The sequence below is a fragment of the Lagenorhynchus albirostris genome, chromosome 6 (assembly GCF_949774975.1).
Source record: "Lagenorhynchus albirostris chromosome 6, mLagAlb1.1, whole genome shotgun sequence".
Taxonomy (NCBI): domain Eukaryota; kingdom Metazoa; phylum Chordata; class Mammalia; order Artiodactyla; family Delphinidae; genus Lagenorhynchus; species Lagenorhynchus albirostris.
This window is the reverse complement of record NC_083100.1, coordinates 18,374,026-18,401,827: the sequence shown is the minus strand read 5'-3', so window position 1 is coordinate 18,401,827 and position 27,802 is coordinate 18,374,026. Positions and strand designations below refer to the sequence as shown.

The following is a 27,802-nucleotide window of genomic DNA, read 5'->3' as shown; positions in this document are numbered from 1 at the left end:
AGCACCAACCATTTACTAGCTGTGTCACCTAAGTAAGGCACCTCACCTCTTTAAGCCTGTTTCTTCATCTGTAAATGGAGATAATAACAGTCCTGTCGCAAAGGACTGTTGTGAGGATTAAATGACTCAGTGCATTTTAAGCATTCAGTACATGCCTGACACATGACAAGTACTCAGGGAGCCACTTCATAAGTTTTTTTGTTTGTTTGTTTTGTAAATTTATTTATTTATTTTTGGCTGCGTTGGGTCTTCGTTGCTGCACACAGGCTTTCTCTAGTTGGCGGCGAGTGGGGGCTAGTCTTCCTTGCGGTGCGCGGGCTTCTCACTGTGGTGGCTTCTCTTGTTGCGGAGCACGGGCTCTAGGTGCGCGGGCTTCAGTAGTTGCGACTCGCAGGCTCTACAGCACAGGCTCAGTAGTTGTGGCGCACAGGCTTAGTTGCTCTGCGGCATGTGGGATCTTCTTGGACCAGGGCTCGAACCCGTGCCCCCTGCATTGGCAGGTGGATTCTTAACCACTGCGCCACCAGGGAAGTCCCCATAAGTTTTCCTTAAGCTGTCTCTTATGTGTTAGGTATGACGCTAATATCTCAGATTCCTTTTCTTGCTAATTTCTATGCTTGATGTGCCCCTAAGAGTCCAGATGGGGGAAACTGAAGCCCAGCTCTTGGGCATCAAAGCTCTGCAGGTGAGAGGGGCACTCTGGGCTGACCAGCTCCTTCCCTCCTCCTCTTCTCCCACACCCACTGTTCAGGGCCACGCAATAGTTATTCGGGAGCTGAGTTATTCCGGAGCATACCCCTCCGGCGACTTTCTGTGTTTCTTAGGGGGGTTTCCAAGGGCTCAAGGTAACTTTCCCAGGGACAGGACAGAGTCAAAGCCCTGTACTGGGGGCAGATTTATCAAAGGGAACAGGAACCTGGGTTTCCCACTCCAGGGACCCCAACTGCCTGCCACCTGCTGTTAGCACTGCTGAGGGGCTCAGGTCTGAGGAGGTGCTAGGCAATCTCAGGGATAAGGGCATTGCTCCTGGAAAGCTTATGCCTGTTCTTCCAGGGGCACGGTGAAGGGGGTATGTCCTGCTGAGGATGGGCAGGGCTGTGGGGGCCAGCTGGGGGCAGGAATGAGTGGGAGGCTGCATTCCTGAGGGGGCCCCTCCCCATCCAGCCCTCCTGCCTTCCCTCACCCACTTCATCCTTCGGGTCCTAAGCCTCATTCTTTTCTCTCCCACCACTCAGTTCTGTTTCTGCTGTTTCCCAGCTTCTGGGGCTGGGGGGAGGGGGCTGGCCAGAGCCCCTGGGACTGAGTCTGTACCTGGACCCAGCCACCAGCCCAGTCTTCCGGTGCCAGCCTCTCCCCAGCACCTGCTCTGGCTGTGCCTTCCTCTTGGGGGGGGAGGAGGAGGGGCTGGCCCATGTCACCCCCAAGCCTTCCCAGCATGCCCACCACCGATTCCTGTCACGACCTGAAGGTCTAGGAGGGGAGGCCCCTGAATCTTCTGCCCCTCTTCGTCTTGGTCCTGCAGCAGTCTCCCTCAGAGCGGATTGCACAGGGAGGAGCCTGACCTTCAGCCTCAGCCGGCCAGCGAAGCCCCCAGTCGCCCGGCCCTCCCGCCTCCCTCCAAATCCGCGCTGCTGCGCCCACCGTCCCCTCGGGTGGGTAAGCGGCCCCCACCGGGACCCGGAGCCCAGCCCCCAGCCCCCCCGCAACCACCCCACCGGCGCACCCGGGAGCCGGTGCCGCCCGAGGACGCCACCGCGGAAGAGAAGCAAGGGAAAAAGTCCAAGTCTTCGGGGCCCTCGCTAGCGGGCACAGCGGAGTCCCGGCCCCAGACGCCCCTGAGCGAGGCCTCGGGCCGCCAGTCGGCGCTGGGCCGCTCGCCGAGGCTGGTGCGCGCCGGCTCCCGCATCCTGGACAAGCTGCAGTTCTTCGAGGAGCGCCGGCGCAGCCTGGAGCGCAGCGACTCACCGCCGGCGCCCCTGCGGCCCTGGGTGCCCCTGCGCAAGGCCCGCTCGCTAGAGCAGCCCAAGTCCGAGGGCGGCGGGCCGTGGGGCACGCCCGGGGCCTCGCAGGAGGAGCTGCGAGCGCCGGCGGGCAGCGTGGCCGAGCAGCGACGCCTGTTCCGGCAGAAGGCAGCCTCCCTGGACGAGCGCACGCGGCAGCGCAGCCAGGCCTCTGACGTCGAGCTGCGCCTCGCCCAGGAGCTGGGCCGCATCCGCCGCTCCGCGTCGCGGGAGGAGCTGGTGCGCTCGCACAAGTCCCTGCGCGCCACGTTGCAGCGCGCTCCGTCCCCTCGAGAGCCCGGCGAGCCGCCACTCTTCTCCCAGCCCTCCATCCCCAAGACCCCGCGGGCCTTGAGCCCCGCCGCCGCCCAGCCGCCCCCTCCCAGTGTCGCGGGGAAGCCCGGGGATGAGCCAGGGAGGCCCCGGAGCCGCGGGCCAGCGGGCAGGACGGAGCCGGGGGAAGGCCCGCAGCAGGAGGTTAAGCGCCGGGACCAGTTCCCGCTGACCCGGGGCAGAGCCATCCAGGAGTGCCGGAGCCCCGTGCCGTCCCCGGCCGCCGATCTCCCCGAGACCAGGACGAAAGCGCCCCCGGGTCGGAAGCGGGAGCCCCCGCCACAGGCCGTGCGCTTCCTGCCCTGGGCCACGCCGGGCCAGGAGGGCGCTGCTGTGCCCCAGACCTTGGAGAAGAACAGGGCGGGGCCTGAGGCCGAGAAGAGGCTGCGCAGAGGGCCGGAGGAGGACGGCCCTTGGGGGGCCTGGGACCGCCGAGGGCCCCGCAGTCAGGGCAGAGGTCGCCGGGCCCGGCCCACCTCGCCTGAGCTCGGTAAGGCCTCGGGGAGGGTAGAAGAGGTGCTGAGACCTGGGTGGAAGCGTGTCTGGGAAGAGCGAGGCTGCTAGGCAGCTTGCAAGGGTGCGGTGTCCCAGGGTAGGCATGGACCCAGGTTCGAGTTTGAATGAAGGATTGTGAAGGCCCCTTGTGTATAACCTGCCCGCTGGTGAGGCAGTGTGAGAGTGTTTTGTTGGAGGCTGGGCGGAGCCGAGGTGTGAGTAGAGACCTGGTGCCCAGTGTTTGCTATAGGCCCCCTGAGTCCAGTGGCCTGCTGGCCCTAACGGTGGACCTAATGGTGGGGGGAGGTACTGTGGGAACCTAAGGAGCCCCTCCACCCCCCACCCCTCTGTGGGGGAAGAGACAGAAGCCCGTCTCAATAAATAATTGGTCATGTCCCTATTACAGGTGAGCTTTGGGCCAACCAGTTCTCAATATTTACCTTCCCATCCCAGCACCATCTCCTGACCCATCATAGCTGTTGAGATCTGACCCAGCCTGCCTTCTAGCCGCCTCCTCTCTCCCATCTTTGAGTCCCTGCGTGGCTGAGCTGACTGTGTGTTGTCTCTCAGTCTTCCCGTGGGTGGTGGCCAGTAGCCAGAATGCCCCTGCCGCCCCTAACTCTGCCTAACTGAACATCAACTTGGGGCCATTCCTGGAGCGAGACAGAGGAAGCCGTCCTTCGCTCGCTCCCACCTCAGCTGCTTTCTCAGGCCAGATGCCTCCACCCCCTGCTCCTAGGACGCCCTGTCAGTGTCTCTTTCAGTGCCTGTACCACCCCTGGTTGGTTTTTTTTTTTAATCACGTTATTTTTCATTTTAGTATTACTGTCTCAAAATCTTTAGAGATGATTAGGAATCTGTTCATGGTCCTGCTAGCCACCTAGTTGCATATCCACAGCCATGTCCCAGGCATTGTGTTAACTGGGCACTGAGGGGTGTTACTTTATTTTAATCTGTATGTTAGCTCTGCAAGATGTTGGGTGTTATTTATCAGCTCTATCTTATAGATGAAACTGAGGCACAGAGCTTATCTAATTTGCCCAAGGTTATGTAGCCAGAAAGCAGCATAATTGGGATCCTCTCTGTTCTTCTGGCTACATACGCTGTGCTTTAATCTAGCTTATAGAATGTCAGAATTAGAAAATACCCAGAGAAATCCACAACAGTGGAGTTTTATGATCTCTGTGTGTACAAGCTTCCCGTAAGCAGGGACTGTGTCTTATTTCCTGTCGTGTCCCTGGTACCTGTACAGAGTAAGCAGCAAGTGCAGTGTTACTGTTTGATGAATGAACACAATCTAAGCTGATCTTCGTGAGTCCTCTCAGATGGCTACCGGAAGCACCTGCCACTCCCTCTTTTGAATCCAGTGGCATCACTAGTTTGATAGTTCATCACGTGTGGCCCTGTGACACTGTCATTGCTCAAGTCTTGGTTTGCTGTTGGTTTGTCTTCTGTCTGTTTGGAAGCTTGTGAAGTCTTGTGCCCCTGAGAGCACCTTACACAGGGCCTGATCTGCCATCCCTGATGACTGATTTGTGTAAAGACATACACAGCACAGTCCCTGTCGTCCTCCAGAAACCAGCACTCTAACTGTGGCTGAAATTGAGCAGCCAAACCACTGTAGAGTCCAGGCCGCCCTGTCCCGTTTAAGAACTCCCTTCTGTCTTCTTTTCTTTTCTGTCTCAGGACATTCAGGAGAGAGACCCTTTGCTCCCTAATCCTTGCCTTCTAGAAGCCCCTCTCTCTGCGTTTGCCCTCTCTCCCCGAGTCATCCCCACAGGGACCGTGTCCCCTTACCCTGTCACCCATGTCTCCGGCAGAGTCTTCGGATGACTCCTACGTGTCTGCTGGAGAGGAGCCCCTGGAGGCTCCAGCCTTTGAGATCCCCCTGCAGAACGCGGTGGTGGCCCCGGGGGCGGATGTGCTGCTCAAATGTATTGTCACCGCCAACCCCCCACCCCAAGGTGAGCTCTAGGCCTGGAGCCAGGCTAAGATTGAGAGAGGGAGGGGAGATCCCCCCCTCCCTACCCCCCACCCCAGTCCTCAGAGGGCGGGGTAGGGTGGGTGAAGAGGGGAGATCATCTGCTCCATGGGGCTGGCTGGACTCCTCTGTGTGTGTGTTAGGGGAGCTTCTCCAGAATCCCTTGAGAGAGGGGAGGGCAGGCCTGGGCTTCTGTGACTCAGGGGCATTCCTCGGGTTTCCCTAGGGTGGGAGAGGAGTGCCGTGGGCTCTGTGTGGGGTGGGGCGAGGCCTAGTGGGCCCGTTTGGGCAACGGCAACCTAGTTATCCCGCTGCTTCCGCACAGTGTCCTGGCAGAAGGATGGGTCCTCGCTGCGCAGTGATGGCCGCCTTCTCATTCGGGCCGAAGGCGAGCGGCACACCCTGCTGCTGCGCGAGGCCCGGGCAGCCGACTCAGGGAGCTATACAGCTACTGCCACCAACGAGCTGGGCCAGGCCAGCTGTGCTGCTGTGTTGGCCGTGAGACCTGGTAGGGAGCCTGCGGGCCCTGGGGCCGGGTGGGGCGAGCAGTGACCCTTCCCATTCCTAGCCTGGAGCTTGGGTTCTCAACCAGTGTGCAGTCTCTTCCCGCGTGTTGGCTGCTCTGGTGGAAGCATTTTAAATGGCCCTGGCCTCAGGGCAGGGGCCGAATTCCCAGGGCACACACCAGATGGGCCAACTCATGAAGTCATTGAAATTCGTCTTTAGCATCATCTAAATGCCATCCTCCCATGGCATTTTCCTGATCAGGGTCCTGTGGAGAAAGCAAATTATTCTTCAGTCTCAGAGAAAAAGAGTCTCCCAGCTCAAAAGGCTTAAAAGCCATCAGGAGTCTTCTGAGGCCATTTCCTGTCTACAACGGTCACCCTCCCCACCCCCACCCCCGCAGTAAAGAGAGATGCTTTTAAGTGCCACAGCCCTCCCCCACTCCCTTGCTCTTTCTGTGGAACCCAGAGCCCTAAAGAAGGTGCAGCTGAGAGCGCCTTTCGGGAGGTGGCAGTGGCTGAGGCTACCTCGTTTTCTATTTTTATGAAAGTCCTTTCTGGGTATCAGACTACTTCCTTTGGATTTAAGCCCATTTTATTTCAGGTTGAGGAGTGGTGTCAGTGTGCATGGCCAGTTCAAGTCATTCAGGTTGCTGGGCCTGACAAGGTGCTAGCCCTGGGCGGGGAGTGGGGGGGGCGGATAGGTGAGGCTGGGTGGGGGGTGTTCCAGGAGGAAAAGTCTCAGACTCAACCCTTAAGGATATTATCACTGGGTAGTGAACTTAGATCAGAGGACCTGGGTTGGCGGACAGTGCAGGGCAGATGAACTCAGTGCCTAGGACAGCCAAGTGGTCGGTCAGTGTTGTGGGATGCTGGACTGAGAGACATCAGAGCCCTGAAGGGGCCTGGGAATTAGATGGGCAGCGGGTGGGGCCGGGCATGCCTGGAGAGGGAACAGCACGTACTGTTCTGTCCGCTTTCACTCAGTGCTGCAGGAGGCAAGATTACAGAGCCCGATCTGCTGTGGTCCTGGGGCCTCAGCACCTTCACGATTGGGGAGTTCTTGGTGGCATCTGACCTGAGTCCCAGTCCTGCATTAGATCCTTTGGGCCGCACATGTCTGGCTCTGCAGGACTGCAGGCCTCCCTCTTCCTTAGCTTATGTACACCTCCCAGGAGCCCGTGTGTTAGGCTTTCTCCTTCTCCTCACCCCTCCCGCCACGCTGAATCATACCCATCCCTCCACTGCATGCTTCCGTCCTTCCATCACCTCTGGGATCTGCCTTCTGACTCAGCTCCCAGCTCCCCTTAGGTGGCTCAGACCTGGCTCCAGGACTCTGGTCAATACCTGGCTTGGGCTGAGATTTGGCACGGGGTTGTGAGCGGGTTGCCCCAATACTGGCTTGGGGCCATTTGGGAGCCTTTTAAGGTTGGGAAGGAGGCTTGGGCAAGGCAGCTGTCAGCACTTGACTGGGAGTTCTGCGTTCGCCACGCAGAAGCTCCCTGCACTTCAGTTTCCTCATTTGTAAACCAGAGATAATTATACCGTCCTTACGAATGAAAGCAAATGTGTGAACGAGCTTTATGAACTGTAAAACTGTAGATAAATGTTAGTTGTTAGCGTCATTAAGGGGTGGTGTGCACAGGAGCATGGGTTTGCACGAGGCTGCTGGGAAACTGCTTCTTCCTCTTCTGCCCTTTCTTCAGACTGTCTGTGCCTTGGGGACTCCTCCCCTGCCCTTGCCAGGCCTGCAGTCCCTCCATATTTCCCAGTCCCTGGGTCTTCAGCCCATCACAGCATCTCTGTGCCTCCTCCACCCCGGGGAGCCAGAAAGCTTCATCACGGGAGTCAGCTGTACCAGGCATTGCAGCCAGGGAACAGCTTCTGTAAGTCAGGCTGGCTGGAGGGCCCCAGGGCTTGAGGGGCAGGCATGTGAGTCTAGATTTGGCTGTCGTGGAAAAAGCAGATTTTCTTACCCTACAAGGCACTGTTTGGTCCAAAGCAGCTGGACGGGGGCCAGTGGACCCAGAGAGCAGCAGAAATGGGCGGAACCGGTGGGTGGCACAGACATTAGGCAAGGGAGGGGGTCCCACGCCTGGAGTCTGTCTGTCGGGAGTGAGGGGGCGGAGCAAGGGAAGGGTGTGTGCGCCGTGGCTGGGAGTGGAGCGGGTTGGGGGAGGGAGTGTATAGCGTCTTGTGGGAAGAGGCCTCACGGAACCACCTCCCTTTCTTGCTCCTCACAGCCCCCACTGCTAACCAGGGCTGGCTTCCCAGTGACCTCTTGGGGTTCCCCCCTCAACAGGACCAGCTTTTGAGATCCCACAGATCTCAGTTCCTGGTTGGAAACTTCGGGAACAGGGAGAACTGAAGAGGTAGTTCCCTGGGTGCTGCGATCTGGGGGGCAGAGCCTGTCTTCACTGCCTCTGACCGCCCCACCCCAGCCCTGGCTCCCTCCCAGCCTGCTCTACCCCGCTGGTAAACTGCGGAGACCATGGTCATGCTCCCAAAGCGGGTGTGTGGATTGGGGCGGGGGCTTGGGGAGTGTGGGAGGTGTGCTTAACCAAAGCTAAGCATTCTCAATGCTGCCCGCACCCATCACACAGGCCTTTAGTGAGCACCAATTGGGTGCTGAGTGCTACATCTCTCTAAGTAGTTTCTTGTGTTTGGAGAGTGCCAGATACTTTTTTCCAAACCCTTTCACATTTCTTCCCTTACTTGAGCTGCACCGCACCATGTATACCCCTTGAAGAGGGACATCTCAGGTAGTAATATTACCATTTTACAGATGGGAAGATGAAAGCATAAAGTGACAGAGTCAGCACAAGGCCAGCAGCCTTTACGGAGCATCTATGATCTGCCTGAGAATGTTAGAAGCACCAGGTGATTTAGGGTGATGGAAGCAGATAAACTTAGTACGGATGGCAGAATAAGATGACACGACTCCTTAGCATCTACTGCATGCTTCGTGCATATCAGGCCCTGTGTTGGCTGGGTTATCACGTTTAATCCCCCACTGGGAGGTAGCCTCTATTATCACGCCCATGTTACAGATGAGGAAGCTGAGACTTGGAAAGCTTTAGCAAGTTACTCCAGAGCATCACTAATCATAGAACCGGTGATAGAAATGTTCTTACGTGCACTAAAGGGTAGCCACTGGCTACATGCGGCCGGCCGTTGAGTACATGAAGTGCGGCTAGTGTGACTGAAGAGCTGACTTTTCCATTTTCTTTTAGTTAAAGTGCACTGAAATAGTCTAAGGAAGCTAGTGGCTACCCTGTTGGTGTGCTCAGCTCTAGGAGCGAAGGCCACTGGGAGGCCAGGTCGTGAAATGAAGCCCTGTCCCTGGGTCTCCCAAACCTGTACTCCTAACTACTGTGCTGTACCATCCCTTTTCCCACTACTCTGAAAGGGTTCAGGGTTAAGGTAGAATTGTGAGCCTGAGCTCCTGGGGCAGGGGTGGAGAGGCGGAGACTATCGATGCCCTCTGTGGGTGGGTCAGCCTGAGGGGAGGGTTCCTCTCCTTCCTCTCTGAGTCCCCACCCTCCCCGTGGCTCTGGTCCTGCTTTGTTTCCCTGAGTGCCTGGTGTGCCCATCCTCGGCTCACCCCCACCGCAGGCTCTGGTCAGGAGTAGGGGGAATATAGAGGATTCGTGCACCCGGGCCTCCATCCTGCTGCCTTCAGTCCTCCCCTCAGGCACAGGTCTCATATATTTGAGCCCAAGTTTCTAGAATTGTCCAGCTGAGACCTTGGCTTCTATGCTTCCCCTCAGCTGGCCACCGTGTTCTCATCTAACTCATTGTAACTCCTGGGCTACTTCCTTGATAAGATTTGTGACGCTCTGTGGGGCTAATGATTTAGCTAAGGACATTTTGGCCAGAGGATGAGGCTTAACAAAGCTCATTCTGGTCCCACCTATAGGACCAACACCACCATAACAGAAAAGAGGTGGTTTATTGGAGGTCATGAGTATGAAAGGAAAGGAAGAAGAAATCACGGCATCAACATCTGCCCGCCTCTTTTCCTGGCCCTGGTCTTGGCCGGCTGCTGCAGAATTACAGGTTTTCCCTTGGGAAGGCAGTGGCTGCCCATGGAGAGGATCTTGAAATGCCACACGGCCCTTTTGTCCATCCTTGATGGGGGTTTGGACAGCATCTAAGAAACCAGTGCGGTCCCTTGACCCGACTCAGCCCTCCCTCCCCACTCCTGTCTACCAGAAGCAGGTCGGCCCCAATCGGTGCCCTTCCCCAAGGCTGTTACCTCAGAATGGGGGTCCTCACGCACAGCTGTCAGAAGAATGAGGGTGGGGAATTCCCTGGCAGTCCAGTGGTTAGAACTCAGCGCTTTCACTGCCGAGGGCCTGGGTTCCATCCCTGGTCGGAGAACTAAGATCCTGCAAGCTGTGTGGTAAGGCCAAAAAAAAAGAAGAAAAAGAAGAATGGGGACCTAATCTATCATGGGTGCCAATTTATCTAAACGTGCAGCAACCCCAAGTAACACACGTAGGGAGTTAACCACTTCCATGGCTGGGTCAGGCTGCCCAGGTGAAATGCTCTCCGCTTCGTTGTCCATTTTAAGCTGAAACGGAAGCATTCTCAGCACAGCCCTTCTCCTTTTCCAAGGGGAGATACTCACGGCAGCACCTGCGGAAATTCCCAGCTGCAGGCCAGCCCTGTGCATTCTTTTCCCTCACTTCCGTGGTGGGATTGCACAGCAGACATATATAGAAATCCTGAGACGGTGCGTGTGGAGAGCCGGCTGTGAGCCGCCAGACCATTTATGTACGTGCTGTGAACCTCCAGCACGTTACTCCTTCCTCAGAAACCTCACGGAGCTCCCCTTCGCCTTCAGAGTGAAGGCCACACTCCTGGCCTTGACCACCTGGACCTGAGGATGACCCAAGGGTGGCTGGAGGCACCTGCTCCAACACTCCATGTCCACTTCTTTCTTGTTTACCCGGTTCTGAGCCAGAAGGTTGAGCTACAGTTCTCTGCACACACTTTCTGCCTTAGAGCATTTGCTCAAATGGTTTCCTCTGCTAGGAAACCTGCTTTTTCCTGCTTAAACCAAACTCTTAATTCTAATACCACCCTTCCATCAGTTTTCCCTTCTTCCCTGAGCCAAAAGCAATGTCCTGCTCTCTGTACTTGTCTGGCCCTTATCTGCCCCTCTCTTGCCACCTTATTCGTGCTTGCTGTTATAGTCATGTGTGTATCTGGTTTGTCATCCCAACCAGCCAGAAGGTTCCTGAGGACATCACTGTGTCTTCACCCCTGCAGCCCTTCCAGCCATACCTGAGGCCCTCCTGGACAGTCAGGGGCTGAGTGGACCACAGGGACTGTGTGTGAGGTGGCAATGGGGGTAGAGACTTTCACAAGGCCCTGGAAAAACCTGGGTCCCATGCAGAGGCTGGGCGGGACTTGCATCTGCAAAGGGTAACGAGGATCTGCCTGAGAGTGGAGGTTGGGATGGCAGAGGAGACCACAGAGTAGTGGTCCTCGAAGTGTGGTCCCCAGACCAGGAGCGTCGTCAGCACCTTGGGAATGTGTTAGAGATACGTGATATCAGCCCCAGCCGGACCTACTGGATCAGAAACTCTGGGGCTGGGGCCCAGCGAGCTGTGATTTAAGGAGCACTCCACGCGATTCTGGTGCCAGGTGAACTTTGTGCAGCACTGCCGTGAGGCAGGGACCTTACGCCAGGTGGGAGGCCAGGTGGTCAGTGCGAAGCATGTGGGCTGTGGAGCCAGGCCTCCAAGGTTCGGAGCCTGGCCTTGAAGTTTGTTAGCCGAGTGAGGTGAGACTTAGTGATACTACCTTTTTGGGTTGTCCTCCTCCCATGAGGGTCCCTAAACTTTTGTGTGCATAAGAATCACCCTGGGGGGTGCCTTTTAACAAATTTCCCATGTTTCTTCAGGTCAGAGTAAGGCCCAGAAATGTATAGTTTAAACAGGCTCCCAGGTAGTCCTGATGTGGGTGGTTCAGGGACGACTCTGAGAAACCCTGATGTAGAGGGCCCTGTGTGACGCCTTTCATGTAGGTGGCTGTGACTATATCCATCCTGGGGACACCTTAGGGGATGTTGAGATGCACTGGTCTGGAGATGAAGGGCTTCCCAACTTGTGGGCTCCCCAATGCCATTATTTTCATTAAATGAATCTGACCTGGAAGCAGCGTTGAAAGGCGAGACAAGGGCACAGAGTGTGTAGGGGCAGCACATGGCGGGCATATGTGCATCTTAGATTTGGGGGGCACCTGCTGCCGTCTCCTTGGCTGGCGTAACTGTGTTTCCCACAGTGAGAGCCAGGCTTGTGGGTGGAGCGGGGCTGGGATATAGGGACAGAGATGGTTTTGGCAGTGGGGCCAGTGAAAAGTCGGGTGGCGCCAAGGCCTGATTTGGAGCCCCAGAGGCTCTGCGAGCTGGAGACAAATCCTTGATCAGCCTCCTTGTTCTTGCAGTTCTGGGGGTACAGAGGGGTGAGGGGCCACTGCCTTGTTTTGAAGAGGCCTAGTTATGACTCCTTTGGGGCCTGAGCGTCCAGCCTGGGCTGCTCTAACAGTTCCCCTCTCTAAGGGGCTTGAGAACTCTTGAATCACTTGGTCCCCTGATGCCCCTAGGGGTGCTATTCCCCCAGACACCACCAGGGGTCTCTGTCTGGCTGCCTGCAAACCCTGCCCATCCAGCTCTAATCTGCGCAGTCCCTCCCTGGGCCCTTGAGCTGCTTCAGTGCCGTGCAACCTGGAAGTGACCCCAGAGGGGGAGGGAGTGTCTTCCTCCAGGGACCGTGCCGGTGATCTCAGCATCAGCTAGTGGCCCAGCCCGGAGCAGAGGCCCATCAAGCGCCATCCTGACTTCCCTTTCCACCCCTATGTCAGGACAGACGACCTGAATGGTGCCCCCGCCCCCGCCCTTCTTCACTGGGAGTGTTGGGAAACACGGGTCACAGCTTGGGAATGTGGCCCTGGGGCATGGGTGATAGGAGGCGGGAGAAGGCCATGTGACCTCTCCTCAGCGGCTCCCCTGCTCTGCTGCTCTTCTCCAAGCCCCATCGCCACCAAGTCCAGATGGGTGGTAGTTGTGAGGGGTCACTGAGGGGAGCAGCCCTCATCCTCCTGACTGTTGGCTCTGGTGGGGCTGACGGGGTGGGGGAGCGTTGCCAACAGGTCCCTGGTAGAGCCTGTAGGAGGGGGGTTGGGTGCAGACCCAGGAACGGGGGGCGGGGGGCGGAGGGAGGGTTGCTGGGCCAAAGCTGCCGTGGCAGGAACGGGGAGGCAGAGGTGGGATTCCGGGCCTCTCAAGTTGAGGGGCCAGCATCTCTGGGAAGGAGGCTGAACAGCTCTCTGATTCTTAGCACCAGAGTAGACCGGGTATGGCCCGGCGCCAGAGTATTTGAGGCTTGTTGGTGTGGATTGCAGCATCAGGGATCTTGGCAGTTTGGTCAGGGAAAGGGGCACCACAGGGGCCATTTGTCGTCAGTACCTCCTCTGGTGGACACATCAAAACAAATGGGTCATTGCGAGCACGTTGGCCGCTGCAGTAAAGTACCACCGCCATCTTCCCCGGGGACTGAGGCCCCCGTCCTTTGAGTGGAGGTGCCACTGAGGGGGCTTTGTTTGTCAGGGTCCAGGAGCTGTAAGGAGAGAAAAGGCAGATCCCGCTGCCTGGGAGTGAGCAGGGTGGCTAAATACAGCTGGCTGCCCCTCCCCTCCCCTCCCCCCCCCCACTCCGGGGCCCAGGCTGCCTGTGGCCTCGCAGGCACCACCTCCCCAGCCAGCTGCCTGCCTGCCGCCCAGCCTGTCCCGGCCTGGCCAGCCCTCACCTCCTCCTTCCCCTCCTCAGGCTCCTTCCCCTCCCCCAGGACCTAGTGCAGAGCCTCAGCAGAGTGAGTGGGGCCAGGCGGGCTGGGCTTCTGCTCCCTGGGGAGCGGCCGGCGGGGGGTGGGCAGTGGGCAGGCAGCCGGAGGGCCTGGTGCCAGGACAGAGCCTTCGGGGCAAGCGCAGGCTGGGGTCCGCGTGCAGAGTCTCGGGGTGAGTTGGGGTGCAGCCCTGCCCCTGGCATAGCCAGAGGGGCTTGAGGTGGGGGGTCAGGAGGAGGGCCGGGGGCTGCGGCAGATTCATGTCTGTATTTGGCAGTCAGATAGGAGCCAGCTCAGTGAGGCTGGGCCCCTGGCCAGTTGCAGGGGAAGGCATCAGGGCTCTGGGGACACCCCTCCCCCAAAGCAACGCTGGTGCCCCCTCCTCTTCCCCAGGCTGAGCCGCCCTTCTCTGTGGATGAGTCAAACTCTGCTTTCCCAGCGCCTGAGAGTTCTGGGGGCTCTGCTGTAGGGATGGGGCCAACAGGTGTCCCTGGGGTATCTGGGGCAGGAAGCTGAGAAGGGAGCGGGGGAAGGGCTGGCTGGACAGTGCCGCCTCATTGGCCCTGGCACTGAGGTCAGGATAGGGCTTGTCTGAGGTGTGTGTTCCTCTGCACCAGGCCCGGCTCACCCGAGAAACAGGTGTCCTGGTTGTGCCACTCTGGGGTCCAGAGACATGAACTGCTTGCATTGGGAGCCTGCAGTTCTGTGCAGGGAATGTGGGTTCCCTGCTCCAGTGGAATTCCAAGTCTCCCACGGCCCCTCTGGTGCCTGAATCCTTTGCCCCAGGCTGTTCCCTATGGTTCCATCACTCAGGAGGATCAGGGTCAGGGTTCGGAGAGTCTGTGGTAGAGCACGAGTCAGGGACTCAGGGACAGGAAACTCCTGGGCAAGGTTACTCAGCGAGTGAGTAGGAACCCCGGGGAAGTGAAGTCAGGGCAGGGCTGGCCTGTGGGAGCTGCCTGAGCTCCTGGGTTCTGGGATATTGCAGACCTTATCAGGACCTTGACCCCAGGCTGTCCCATCCAGTTCTCTCTGTCTCCCTGCCCCCCTTTCTCCCCTGGCATCTCTACGCCACTACCTCTCCTGTGTCTCTCCTCCAGGCGGGTCCACGTCCCCTTTCAGCAGCCCTATCACCTCTGACGAGGAGTACCTGAGCCCCCCAGAGGAGTTCCCAGAGCCTGGAGAGACCTGGCCCCGAGCCCCCACCATGAAGCTTAGTCCTGGCCAGAACCGCCGTTCCTCCGACACTGGCTCCAAGGCGCCCCCCACCTTCAAGGTCAGATCCCTGAGGCCAGCCCCCAGATCCCTGGGTGCCCCTATTCCTTTGTGTGGCCCCCTGGTCTTGGGGCCACGCCAGGCTCCGGCAAGGCCTGGAGCCTGGTCCCGTTAGCCCTTCTTATCCAGAGCCAGCCTTAGACTGGTGTGGAAGAGGCCTCTGTCCCAGATCCCCCTGCCCCTAGGAGCCAAAGCTGGGCCTTGTCTCACCTGACGCTTTGGGGTTCCCCTTCAGGTCTCACTTATGGACCAGTCAGTGAGAGAAGGCCAAGACGTCACCATGAGCATCCGTGTGCAGGGCGAGCCCAAGCCCGTGGTCTCCTGGTGAGTGGCAGTCACTGAGCACCGTCTGCCAGCTTCCCCCGCTCCAGGCTGGGCCCTGTGAAGCCTGGCTTTGGGTGGAGGGCAGTGGACCCTTTGTGGACTTCCCAGTGATCTGCCCTAGGGGGCCTCATCCCAGGTGCAGTGGTGCCGCTGCCCGCAACATGCTGCTGCCGCCCCTTGCCTGGCGTTCATGCTCATTCAGGGCTTCCCCTCTGGGGAGGGGTTTGGGTAACACGTGGTCTCCTGTCTGTCTGCTTGGCATGACTAGCCAGGAGTCATCTCACTCCTGAAGAAGCCTGTCCCCTGCCATTCCCACCTCAACACCCATCCTTAGACAATAGGGTGATTTTTGAGGCCTGTTCTGCGCCCAGCCCTGTGCTAGGCCCACACACGACAATTTGTGTCTGAGCTGCCAGAGTCCAGAGTTAAACTCGGGCCTCAGCTGCAGCGCTTCATCCCAGGTGCCGTTTGATTACTCAGTTTACTTAGCTTTCTGTTGGTTTGGGTTCTGTTTTTTCATTTTTAATTGATTATCTAGTCCCCAGTGTGATCTTTTAACATTCATAGTCCTTTTGGGAAGTGGGAAAGCTATCTGTCCATTAAAATAAATAAAAACAAAACATGAAATCTAAGAGTTGTTAAGATCTGAATAGCTTTGGTGCTGCTCTGAGTGCAGTTAGGTTCCAAGAGGGGAGAGACCCAGGTGGGCAGAGGGGCTGGAAGTTCCTGGAAGGGGTGGGATGGCAGAGTCAGGGTGAAAAGCTAGCCCCGTAACCCAGGGGTGAGGGGTGCCCACAGTCAGCGGGATAGGTCTGAGGAGTGGACAGATGATGTGGAGGGAGGGGAGGCCTGCAGCCCCACTCCCCCACGCCTGCAGGTCAGGACCTTGGGCCCAGGGACTGAGTTCTAGCCCCTCTGACAGGCTGAGAAACCGTCAGCCCGTGCGCCCAGACCAGCGGCGCTTCGCCGAGGAGGCAGAGGGTGGGCTTTGCCAGCTTCGGATCCTGGCCGCTGAGCGGGGCGACGCCGGCTTCTACACCTGCAAGGCGGTTAACGAATATGGCGCTCGGCAGTGCGAGGCACGCCTGGAGGTCAGAGGTGAGTACCTCACGCTCTCTACGAACCCCCTGCCCTGGACCCCGCCTTGTCCCTGCCCAGTTGTCAACTTTGACACTAGCTTAGTTATAGCATGCCACAACTGAGAGGGCCTTCGAGGTCCGGAAGTTCAGCTGCTTATGCTGTACTTGAGTAAACTGAGGCCCAGAGAGGGTAGGTGATTTGCCCAAGGCCACACAGCAAATTGTTCAGTGCTCAGCTTCCTACACAGTACTGCCTTCCCTACACTCAATCACGCCTGCCCTGGTGCCAGCCAGAGAGACCCTGCTTCCTGTTGCCGGCCGCCCTCCTCCCACACTCTTCCAAGCCTTTGTCACCTTGCCCTTGCCAGGCCCCTTCCTCACACCCACTCCCCACTCATCTCTCGCCTCCTCTGTCCATCCCACGGCTATGCAGAAGATACTGTGGTTGGGGGTGGCAGTGGGGAGTGTCTGATAGTTGGACCCGTCCGGAGGGACCCTTGGAGTGACTTGGGCATGGAGCATCGCAGGGCCCCGAGGGGTGTCAGGGTGAACAGAGCTGGGAACTGTGGAGAGGGCTGGGCCCCCGGACTCGGGGCATAAAGGCGGGCGGCCTTCTGGGCGTCAGGGACGGCAGGCCCTGGCCAGGCTGCCCTCGGGGGTAATGGTTTTCCTCGTGAGGGCAGGCCGTCTGCCTCACATTCTACTCACCCTTACCTGTGGGCAGTTCAGGGCCAGGAACTCCTCGGTAGCTCCACGCTCAGCCACCACTGCTCTCTTCCTGGCAGAGGCCAGCTCTGAGAAGACCCCCAGCCCCCTGTTGGAGCCTGGACGCTGAGAGTCATGTTCAGCTCCCTGGGCCCCCCAGCCTCAGTTCCCCTGCCCTGTGCCTCCGGCTCCTGTGGTTGCCACCTCCTCTGTCTCTGAACTCTTCAGCTCTCAGCCCCCCGAACCCAGCCCCACTCTCTGACCTGCTCCTTCCCCTCCAGGGTCTGGCTCTGCCTTGCTTCTCTGTGTTAACCCACATCTCGGTGCTTCTCTCTCTTTGGAATTCTTCCCACTATCCCCCAGGCTTTGGGGTGCCCCTGACGCCTAGGAATGCCTCTCCCTTGGTTGCCCAGGGCTTCTGCCTGCCCAGGAACCCCGGAGACCTGGCTGACTGCCAGCCCTCACCCCAGGGCTGACCTTGGGGGAGCTGAAAGTGGCAGTGCCGCCCTGGCCGTTTTAGGGGGGCCCTAGCCAGGTCTGCGTGCGCGTGCGTGCCTGTGCTGCGTGGGTGTGCGTGTGCTGCACTAACCTGCCGCTTGCTGACTGAGGTTTTTGTCTGTACACAGGCGAGTGAGCTCAGGGGCCGCCTGCGCTCCCCCCGCTACCCTCCGAGCCGCGCCCCTGTCTCAGGCACCTCTCGGACCTCGCTGTGTTTCACTGCCTCCTGCCCACAGACCCTGCCGGCCCGGACCCTGTCCCAGCCTCCCCTCCCCTCCCCACCCACGCAGCATTCTGGGATAGCTCATGAGCCCCTGTGGACCCTTCCTCCCCCAGTGGACATATGGCTGGGCAGGCTGGGAGCCCCCCCACGGACTGAGTGCCAGGAGGAGGGCGGCCCTGAGGGGTATCAAGACCACCCCCCAGTCTGTCCCCAAAGGGGAGCACCCAACGAGTGCATGTGCTGCCGCTGCTACAGGCCCTGTCTGTCTTCCCGTTTGTCTGTCTGTGTGTCTGTGACAGTCAGGGAAGGATGCCTCCGAGCTGGTGTGGGGTGAGGCAGAGGGGGAGAGGACAGGGCATGGCATCCATAGGATGGAGGGGGCCAGAGGGGCAGGGGGCTGTGGACAGGGGGATCAGGGGGCACTGACCATTCCCGAAATGGGTTTCAGATGGCACAATACTTTTTATTTCACAAGAGACCAAAAGCCAGAGGCCCCTGGGCCTTGTGCTGATGAAGAGGCCTGGCTGAGTTCTGCCCCGGGGCAGGCCTAGGGCCCATTTGGGGCTCCCTTGTTCACGGCGAGGGCCAGGGCTGCTATGTCTAGGAGTGAGGGAGTTAACCAGGCTCGGCGCAGGAGTCGGGGCCTGCTGTAGTGGGTGTGGACGTGTTCAGAAGTACCTGTTTCTTAGCTCAAATAAAGTCCAGTTTGTACCCAGCTGGTGTGCTGTGTTTTCTTTTTCCGCCGCCGTCTCTGCCCCTCTGTGGCCCTCTCAGTTTTCATGCCTTTGATTCCCTCCCACTTCCCCTGAGTTCACCCTCTCTGTCCCACGTGGGATCGCCATCCTGAAGCCAGGCCTGGGAGCTCCTTGCTGTCTTGGCCTGCTGGGTGGGTGGGCTTGCCCTGTCTCCAAAGGAACAAAATGCATCTCTCTCTCTGTGTCTGTCTGTCTCTCTGTGTGTGCGTGTGTGTCTCCCTTGCCCCGTGTCTCTCTGCTCCACGTGTGCCCCTTGTGGCTGCTTCCCCCAGCACACCCTGAAAGCCGGTCCCTGGCCGTGCTGGCCCCCCTGCAGGACGTGGACGTGGGGGCCGGGGAGATGGCGCTGTTTGAGTGCCTGGTGGCAGGTCCTGCCGACGTGGAGGTAGACTGGCTGTGCCGAGGCCGCCTGCTGCAGCCCGCACTGCTCAAATGCAAGATGCATTTCGATGGCCGGAAATGCAAGCTGCTGCTCACCTCTGTGCACGAGGACGACAGTGGCGTCTACACCTGCAAGCTCAGCACGGCCAAAGGTAACTGCCCGCTTGGGCCAGAGGGCTGCCGCCGGCACCCGAGAGCTGGAGGGAGGGGAGTGGAGGTGAAGGACCGGCGCAGAATAAGACGCCCAGGAAAGGGAGCTCCGTCTCCTGGGAGGAGAGCAGTGGGGTGGGAGATGGTGCTGTACACCTGCCTCCATAAATCAGCACTTGTTGTCGCACCTGGCACACAGCACGTTCTGTGTCCGCGTTCGCTGTGGTTCCTGTTAGGGAGCCAGCTGCTGAAGTGTGGTGACCACACCTGCGCTTGGGTTCCAGTTCTTGCCCTGCCACGTACCAGCCGCGTAACTTCGGACGAGTCACTTCATCTCTCTGAGCTTTAGACGGTTCATCTGTAAAAAGGGATCATAATACCTATCTCATAGGGGGATCGATAGGACTAATGAGATAACGTATGTAAGGAACAAAGCACGGCACCTGGCAAGGTGTGGACCTAACAAATGTCAGCCATTATTATTATTAACGACATCTCTGACCTGGTCCTCGTTCTCATTTGAAGAGCTGAGATAACACCTCATCTTGTTGTGGTGTTGAGCACCTAAGGTGACACTAGAGGGGCTTTGTAAGCAGGAAAGGATCAGGTCAGCGTAAGGGGCTCTTATTTCCCCCAGAAGATTCTGTGTGGGGTGGTCGAGTGGGGCACAGGGGCATTTGCTCTGGGTCTGGGGTGCAGGTGAGGGAGTGTGTGGGCATGACCCATGGACAGAGGAGAGTTCCAAGGGTAGGGGAGAGGGGTGTGGGGGAGGGAGTGGGCTCAGCTTCTAGACCCTTCTCCTAGAGCTGTGCTGAGATTCATCCTGGGTGGGCAGGATGAGGTGAGGGGAGAAGAGCCAGGCCAGGCCCTGGACTCCTGCCGTATCCCCAACCGCCGTGGCAGCCTGCCGCCCACCCTTGCTGACTGCCAGCCTCCTGAGATGGTCCGCTCTTTAGATCTTAACCATCGCCTCACTCGGGTGCCCTGGGACCTCGCTGGGCTCTTCCCAGGCTCCAGGTTCTGGCCCGGCTCCTTTTTCCTGCCCAGCACGAGGTCAGGACCCACGGGTCGGGGTGCCTGGGGCTCTGTGGGCTTCCCTGCCCCAGTGCTGACCCCTCCTCACCAGATGAGCTGACCTGCAGCGCCCGGCTGACAGTGCGGCCCTCGCTGGCGCCCCTGTTCACGTGGCTGCTGGAGGACATAGAGGTGCTGGAGGGACGCGCAGCCCGCTTCGACTGCAAGATCAGCGGCAGCCCACCCCCCTCTGTTACCTGGACTCAGTTTGGTATGGCCCTCCGCCCTGCGATATTGGGGGACCCCCAGGGCCAGAGGGGAGGGCCCCTGGCTGAGGCTGCTCTCATGCCCGCCCCTCCCTCCCAGGCCGTCCCGTGGAGGAAAGCGAGAACTTGCGACTTCGGCAGGAAGGAGGTCTGCACTCGCTGCACATCGCCCACGTGGGCAGTGAGGACGAGGGGCTCTACGAGGTCAGTGCCACCAACGCCCACGGCCAGGCCCACTGCTCAGCCCAGCTCTACGTGGAGGAGCCTCGGACGGCTGCCACTGGCCCTAGGTACCGCCCGGGGCCCCCGGTGCTGCCAGGGCTGCCTCTGTGGGGCCCTGGCCCTGTGGTGGGAGGTGCAGCTCCGGGCCTCTGGGCAGTTGTGTGGTTCTTACAGCTCGAAGCTGGAGAAGATGCCGTCCATCCCTGAGGAGCCGGAGCAGGGCGAGCTGGAGCGGCTGTCCATGCCCGACTTTCTGCGGCCGCTGCAGGACCTGGACGTGGGACTGGCCAAGGAAGCCATGCTGGAGTGCCAGGTGACCGGCCTGCCCTACCCCACCATCAGCTGGTTCCACAATGGCCACCGCATCCAGAGCAGCGATGACCGGCGCATGACACAGTGTAGGTGTCCGGGAAGGGACCCTGCGGGTGTCCCCTCCAGCACCGTCTTTGCTTGCAGTGCCCGCCCCCTCTCCCCACCCTCGGGCCTTCCTTTCCTCACCTGGTCAGGGATGGGGCGTCTGGGAGAGGGGAGCCCAGAGAGGCTATGGGGTCACTGCCTCCTTCCTTGAGCCCACATGGCGCCCATCTGCTGGGTCACCACTCTGGGCCTCGGTGTTCTGTTAGCACTTACTGGACTGGCAGTCCAGCCTGCTGCTGACCGTGGGCAAGTTACAGAACCCCTTCAGGCCTCGGTTTCCTCATCTGTGGTAGGCTTGTGGGGAGAACTGAAGCAGTTAATACACAGAAGCGCTTAGAGCAGGGCCTGGCAAATAGCGCGGGGCCAGTGAGTGTTAAATCTTAGTGTTACTGCTGTTACTGCTGCTACCGTCGTGATCCGTGTTGATAAAGTGATGCCCCTTGAGAAATTCCAGTGAAAAGCCTGATGTGGGTCGTGTCTGGCATCAAAAGGATGCTTGGTCCAGGGTTGTTCAGTAGTAAATAAAGAAGACAGAGCAGGGAAAAATACTTTCTCACGGTGTATCTCAGTTCCATCCTTGAAGGAGTCTGAGTCTCGTGTGAGAAAGTCTACCTGTGCCTCATCAGACAGTGCCACCCCATGACCCGTGGTGGGCTCCTCTTACGGCTGCCACGTGACAAAACTCCCCTCTCTTAAGCGTTTCCTGAGTGCCAGGCCCTGAGCGCTAAAGGCCTGACGTGATGATCTCACCTTCCTCACCATGGGCCTGTAAGGCAGGTACTATGACCCCTGTTTACAGATGGGGAAAGTGAGGCTTACAGAGGGACAGGGGTTTACCCAAAGGCAGACGAATACTGTCTGACTTCCTAACCAGGATGTCCCCTGTCACCCGTGCCCCACTCTCCCCTCCCATCTCCAGTGTCACCACTGCGGCTCTGCCCCTCCCCTTGACCCCCTCTGCCACTGTCTTTGCTCAGCCCACAGGCTTCCTATCTCTCAATCTGCTCTGAGGCCCCTGGTGGGTGTCTTTCTTAGGATCTGAGCCGGCGCCTCTGCTTCTGTCTGTATCTGGGGTCAGTGGCAGCCCTGGGCTTCTCTTCCTTTATAAATAGTGTCAGCAGAGATGAATGAATGGGTGGGTGTTCCATGCAGAGATAACCGCTAAGAGAAGGGAGGGGGTGTTTGGGGATGGCCCTGACGTCAAGGAAAGAGGACAGTGCAGATCTCTTCCCCTTCACCTCCCGCCAAGGATGGCCTCCTGACCATCATTCAGGAAGCACGGTGTAGGGAGAGGGCTTTGGAATCAGAGGGAACCAGGTTCAAGCCATGGCTTCATCATTTATTAGCCGTGTGACCTTGGGACAAGTTCGTTAATGTCTCTGACCTCACTGGTAAAACGAGGATACTCTTGCAGGGTTGCTGAAAGGATTATGGAGAAAAAATGTATGTCAAGTATCTGGCGTGGGCTGGGTACAATGCAAACAACTCTTACCGTAATTTATAATCTAATATATTTGCACTTACTGCATGCAACACATCCAGTTCTGGGCCTGGCAGGACATACAAGCTCTGTCATTAAGGAGCTTACAGGAGGCGTGATGTGTGCAAGAAAAGAGGAAGGACCACCCAAAGCACCGTGGGCTGGGCGCTGGAGGTCCCGGGGAGGGAGTCAGAGATGGAGGTGCAGAGGGGACCAGGGGTGTGGGGAGGAGTTCCCAGGGCTGACACTCACTTGAACTGCATCTTGAAGGAGAAAGAGGCCTTAGGTAAGAGGAGAGCTGTCCAGAAGGGAGGAATTTTGTGAGCAAAGGCCTGGAGAAAGAACTCATGTGGCTGTTCAGGGACCTTATGGTGGGTCAGGGTCAGGACGTGTAGGAACAGCAGGAGGAGGCCGGATGGGAGTTTAGGCAGAGGGCTTTGGAGACCACCTGGTTAGCAGTAGATGCCATTAAGGTCCCCAGATCGAGAGATCACGTGCGATGCTGCTGGTGGGGTGTGGACCGCACGCAGGGAGGCTTTCATGGGCTCTGAGCTGGAGATGGGACCGGCAGTGGCTGTGAGGATGGAGAAGAGGGGGCTCTCCAGGGCAGGAACCCGCAGAGAGTGAACTGGCGTGGGAGGAGGATGAGAAGTGGCTGGGCCTGTAGTGCTGGAGGGACAGGCAAGAGGTGCGGGGCTGCAGGTGTGCACTTGGTAGCCTGGGCCTAGAGTGTGCTGCATGATGGACACCCTTCTTGTGTCTGCCCCACCCTTCCCTTCCACCTGTAGCGGGTGGGAGTGAAGGGCCTGGCCTGGGGGGCATGGGCCCACCCTCCAAAGTATCCTCCTAGCTCAGATGCGGTATCACTGTCCCACCCCGCCCACAGACCGGGATGTCCATCGCTTGGTGTTCCCCACTGTGGGACCTCAGCATGCTGGCGTCTACAAGAGCGTCATTGCCAACAAACTGGGCAAAGCGGCCTGCTATGCCCACCTCTACGTCACAGGTGAGGCAGGTACCCTCCCGGTCAGCTGTGTGCACAGCCTAGCCTCTGGCCCACCCAGGGGCCTGGGTGAGGGCAGGGCCTCCACACCAGCTCCCTCCCCCTCGGTCCCCCGGGGAAGCCGGCTGGCCTTGCCTCTGCCCCCCGTGGCTGTGCCCCCGGCCCCCAGCCCACTGCCTGGAGGCCTGGTGATCCTGCGGGGCCATTGAGCCCAAAAGGACCCAGCGGATGGCGGACCTGTGGCTTTCAGATGTGGTTCCAGGCCCCCCAGATGGCGCCCCACAGGTAGTGGCTGTGACCGGAAAGATGATCACACTCGCATGGAACGCCCCCAGGAGTCTCGACATGGCCATCGGTGGGTCCCAGCCACACAGGGCTATGGGTGGGGGCGGGGCCACTGAGGGCACCAGGAGAGGAGGGCAAGGCCCAGGGGGGCCTACAGGTGCGGGCCTCTTCCCCACGGTGGACAGAGCCCTGGCTCTGGGTCAGGAGAGGAGAGAAAGGGGGGCTGCCACGTGCCCTTCTCTTCTCAGAGGGACTGGGTGCTTGGGTCGTGGTCCTGGGGAACGCCTCTCCTTCCCTGTGCACGATCTCCTGCTGCTCTGTGCCTCAGTCTCCCTACCTCAGGAAGTAGCAAGGAATCGGGACTAAGTCAAGGTCCCTCCATGCCTGTAACTGGATCCCATGCCCGACACCTCGTGGGCTCTGAGCCTGGACAGGCCTGTGGCTGGGCAGGAGCAGATAGGGGATGGGCAGAAGCGACAGGAGAAACTGAGGCAGGTCCTCAGAGCAGACTGATGATGAATCCCTGAGTCCCGAGCCAGCTGAACGGGGGCGGGGGGCACCCCAGCAAGGCCTGCCTCTAGCAGCTGCCTCCCCACCAGACCCGGACGCCCTGACCTACACTGTGCAGCACCAGGTGCTGGGCTCAGACCACTGGACGGCGCTGGTCACGGGCCTGCGGCAGCCTGGGTGGGCGGCCACCGGGCTGCGTAAGGGGGTCCAGCACGTCTTCCGGGTCCTCAGCACCACCATCAAGAGCAGCAGCAAGCCCTCGCCCCCCTCTGAGCCCGTGCAGCTGCTGGACCGCGGTGAGCCTGGGGTTCTGTGGAGCGGGGGCGAGAGCTGCTGGGCCAGGGAACTGGGCGTCCGTGGAGGAGGCTCCAGGGCCGGTGTGGACGTGATAACTAGGGCGGGACTGGCGTGGCTGGGCGCGACCCCTACCTGTCAGAGCGCTTCCTTCTTACTCCTAAAAGGAGCGCACGCAGTGGGCAAGGCTGAGGCTCTGTGTCCAGTCCCAGCGCTGCCGCTTGCCTCTGGCTGAGCTCCCTAGACAAGTCGCTAAACCTCTCTGGACCTCGGCTTCCTCGTCTGTAAAAATGGAGCTCGCGTGGCAATTGGGAGGGTTCAAGGAGCAGTGGGTGCTGAGAATCTGGTGTCGAGCCCAGCATAGAGCCAGCCCTTCTGCTCCCAGGCCCGCCCCTGGAGGAGGCGCCTGCCGTGCTGGACAAGCCAGACATCGTGTGCGTGGTGGAGGGACAGCCTGCCAGTGTCACCGTCACCTTGAACCACGTGGAGGCCCAGGTCGTCTGGAGGAGGTGGGGCCCACCTGGCATGCCCTACTCCTCACGTGAGGCAGTCCCGCTCCAGCCGGCCAGGCCGACCTCCCTGGGGCTGGATCTTGGGTGACCTCCCTGTGCTGTGTCCCTTAGCTGCCGAGGGGCCCTCCTAGAGGCCCGGGCGGGTGTGTATGAGCTGAGCCAGCCAGACGATGACCAGTACTGTCTTCGGATCTGCCGGGTGGGCCGCCGGGATGTGGGGGCCCTCACTTGCACTGCTCACAACCGCCATGGCACACAGGCCTGCTCGGTCACACTGGAGCTGGCAGGTAGGTGACAGCCGCCTCCTTCCCTCCCCTTCCTCTGAGGCCCACAGCCCTCTCCTCACACCCCCAGGTGAACACACCTACCTGCCAATCCTAGGTCTCCCCTCTCAGGCCTGTCCAGCTAATGGCCATGATAATAGCAGTACTAGTAACAACAGCAGTACTAATAAGATACTTATTGAGCACCTCGTATGTGCCAGGCTCAGTGCTAAGTACCTTACGTGTATCACCTCATTTAATATTTACATCAACCCTGTGAGATGGAGTCAGTTATTATCGCCATTTTACAGATGGGGAAACTGAGGCCCAGAGAGTGTGCTAAGTAAGAGGCCCAAGGTCACACAACCTAATAAGTCAGGAGCTGGGATTCAAGCCTGGATGCCCTACTCCAAAGCCAGACAGTGTTCTTCGATCCTGTGTTAAACACAACAGGAAATAGTACTTCAAATGAAACAAACTGGGAGGAGGTGGGGGACCAAGTCAATTTAAAAAAGAGAAAGGCCCAAGTGAGGCATCTTATCCCCAGACTCCCAGCTCTGGGGATCCTGGCTGCTGCCCTTTCACACAAGCCTGTTTGACAAGGCCTTCCAACCTTTGCAGTGAGGACCCTTTTTATAATTTCTCCTTTCGAGATGTAGTCTCTCAGACTGTAACATGCATGAAGTAGTAATTGTCTTGTTTTCCGGTTTGTTAATTAACTCTAGACATATGTAACTGCCACTCCGAACGTCAGATCAGCGTGAGCTAAACAGTGTTACCTGCTGAGTAGATAAGATTCCAAGCAACTGCAGAGAAAGTGACGTTTTAGTTAGCACAGGCCATCTTATCATGGGGTAAATGTACACATCCTAGTGCTTTAAAAAAAATTGTTGAAGTTCACTTGAAGCCTTCTGATCCTTTGACCTTCATAGACTGACCTCTGTCACTGCCCCCATCCCCACTCCCAGCAGACCAGGGACCAGATTCCTAGAGGGCAGAGCAGGCAGCCTTAAAGTAGGAGAGAGGTGGCAGTAGGGTGTGTGAGGAGGAGATACGGGGACGCTACTGGCCCCGCGGTAGATGGGGTACTGGTTTCCCTTTCATGTGTCTTCCCCCTTTGCCCAGCTTCCCCCCACCTCATCCCGGCACTTCCTACTCAACCACCACTTTGCTCCTTGGTTGTGTGTGTGTGTTTGTGTGTGTGTGTGTGTGTGTGTGTGTGTGTGTGTTGTTTTGTCGGCCGCACTACGTGGCTTGAGGGATCTTAGTTCCCCAACCAGGGATTGAACCTGGGCGCCCCGCCCCGCCCCGCCCCGCCATGCAGTGGAAGCCCGGGGCTAACCACTGGACCACGAGGGAATTCCCAACTGCTTTGCTCCTTGACAGTACCATCTGCAGGACTCATCTTTCTTCCCAGATATAGGAGGAGCCTTGGGGTTTGGGGAGGCTCTGGACACTGAGAGCCCTGCAGCCAGCCTGGCTGGGACAGTGACTGAGGGAGACTGAGTCCCAGCTGGCCAGGGCTAGAGCAGGCCTGGGGCTTGGAACCACACCCCCTCCTGCTGTGCCCCACCCCCTACCCCCCAGGTGGGTGGAATGGCCTCTTCCCCCCCCCCCCCCCCCCCCCCGACACCTGCTCCGCTGTTGCATCTTCCCCAGGATGACCTCCCCCTTTATCTGTATAAAGGCTGAGCTGTGTGCCTGTGGCCGGGTAGTGCTCCTTGCCCAGCACCCCTGCTTTTCCCTCAGGGCCTCTCTCTCCCACTCCCTTTAAAGCCCAGATCCTCAAACGTTCTCAGAGGAGAGGGAGGGCACCAGGAAGTCATAGGCTTCTTCAAAAAGCACAAGCACATTGGAATATGTATTTAATTCCATCGTGAGAATTAGAAGCTGCTTTACCAGGAAATAACACAACCGCATGATATGTGCAGAGAATAAAGTCAGTCACATGTGGGAGAACTAAACTGAGAATCGGTTCCCGTGGATTCATCTTGCCATCTCCCAGATGGTTGAAGGCCCCTTAAATATTTAAATAAGATTCAGAGAGAAAACTTCAAGATAGAGGCAGTGGCCTCCATGAACTTGATTCAGGGTCATAGACAGCCGCCTGCAGGGCCCAGGACGGTTAGAGTTCGAGAAGCCCACGGTAGGACTGTGCTGAAGGGCCACCACCCACAGGGGGCAGTGTCGGCCACTCCTCACCAGCCCATTAATGCAGTGAGGGAAGCAGCTCAGGACAGCCAGTCCTGATTTTCCAAGAGAGGCAGGAAGTCCAGATTTCTTTTGTGTGTGAAAATCTCCTAATTTCAAAGCTGGCAAATGAATACTGAGCCAAACAAAGCAAGCCTGCGCCCCCGGCTTGGGTTTTCTGGGATCTGGAGAACATCACGTTTGGATTTGCAGGGACAGCGTTTGGTCCAGGCCAGGAACTCATGTTGCTGGGGGTGGAGTTTGAGAGCCCCAGGGTGGGCTGCTGGGGCTCGGGGGGGGGGGGGCAGGGGGGGTCTGGTGTTTCGCCTGAGCCAGTTGCTGAGGGAGGGCTTAGAGAGGCAGGCCCCGTGACCCCCATATTCTCTCCCCTCCCTCCCCCACCCTCACCCCTGTGTGTTTCAGAGGCCCCTCGGTTTGAGTCCATCATGGAGGACGTTGAGGTGGGAGCTGGAGAAACCGCTCGCTTCGCCGTGGTGGTTGAGGGGAAACCACTGCCGGACATCATGTGGTACAAGGTCAGAGGCTGACGAAGGTGTCCATGGAGTCCGAGCTGGGGCTGGCCAGGAGCCTAGGGGGAAGGGAGGAGTGATTTCCTGGGGGCGTGGGAGGGGTCAGGGGAGCCTGGACAGAGAACAGAGCAGTTGCCAGAGGTGTGATAAGGAGGAGGAAGTGGGACCCAGAGGTGCTGGTGAAGCTGGGAAATAAGGGTGGAGCTGATCCTGGGTCTGAGCAAGGCCCCTAGGGCGGAGATAATGGTGGGCCCTAAGGTA

The 27,802-nt window shown here is 58.7% G+C and overlaps 1 protein-coding gene across 12 annotated transcripts in view; it reads left to right on the top strand.

Moving 5' to 3' along the window:
* The window catches only part of SPEG (striated muscle enriched protein kinase), a 56,679-nt gene that overhangs the window by 12,063 nt on the left and 16,814 nt on the right, over positions 1–27,802 (top strand). For 7 of the 12 annotated variants that reach the window (XM_060152028.1, XM_060152027.1, XM_060152026.1 and 4 more), the window contains 16 exons: positions 1,523–2,823; positions 4,649–4,792; positions 5,135–5,317; positions 14,266–14,441; positions 14,676–14,764; positions 15,687–15,862; positions 18,297–18,557; positions 19,682–19,840; positions 19,936–20,125; positions 20,232–20,455; positions 22,841–22,960; positions 23,208–23,312; positions 23,842–24,048; positions 24,432–24,555; positions 24,670–24,845; positions 27,435–27,547. In XM_060152028.1, the coding sequence (XP_060008011.1) occupies positions 1,523–2,823; positions 4,649–4,792; positions 5,135–5,317; positions 14,266–14,441; positions 14,676–14,764; positions 15,687–15,862; positions 18,297–18,557; positions 19,682–19,840; positions 19,936–20,125; positions 20,232–20,455; positions 22,841–22,960; positions 23,208–23,312; positions 23,842–24,048; positions 24,432–24,555; positions 24,670–24,845; positions 27,435–27,547 (3,748 nt within the window). The other 5 variants (XM_060152029.1, XM_060152033.1, XM_060152036.1 and 2 more) reach the window with 5 other exon arrangements.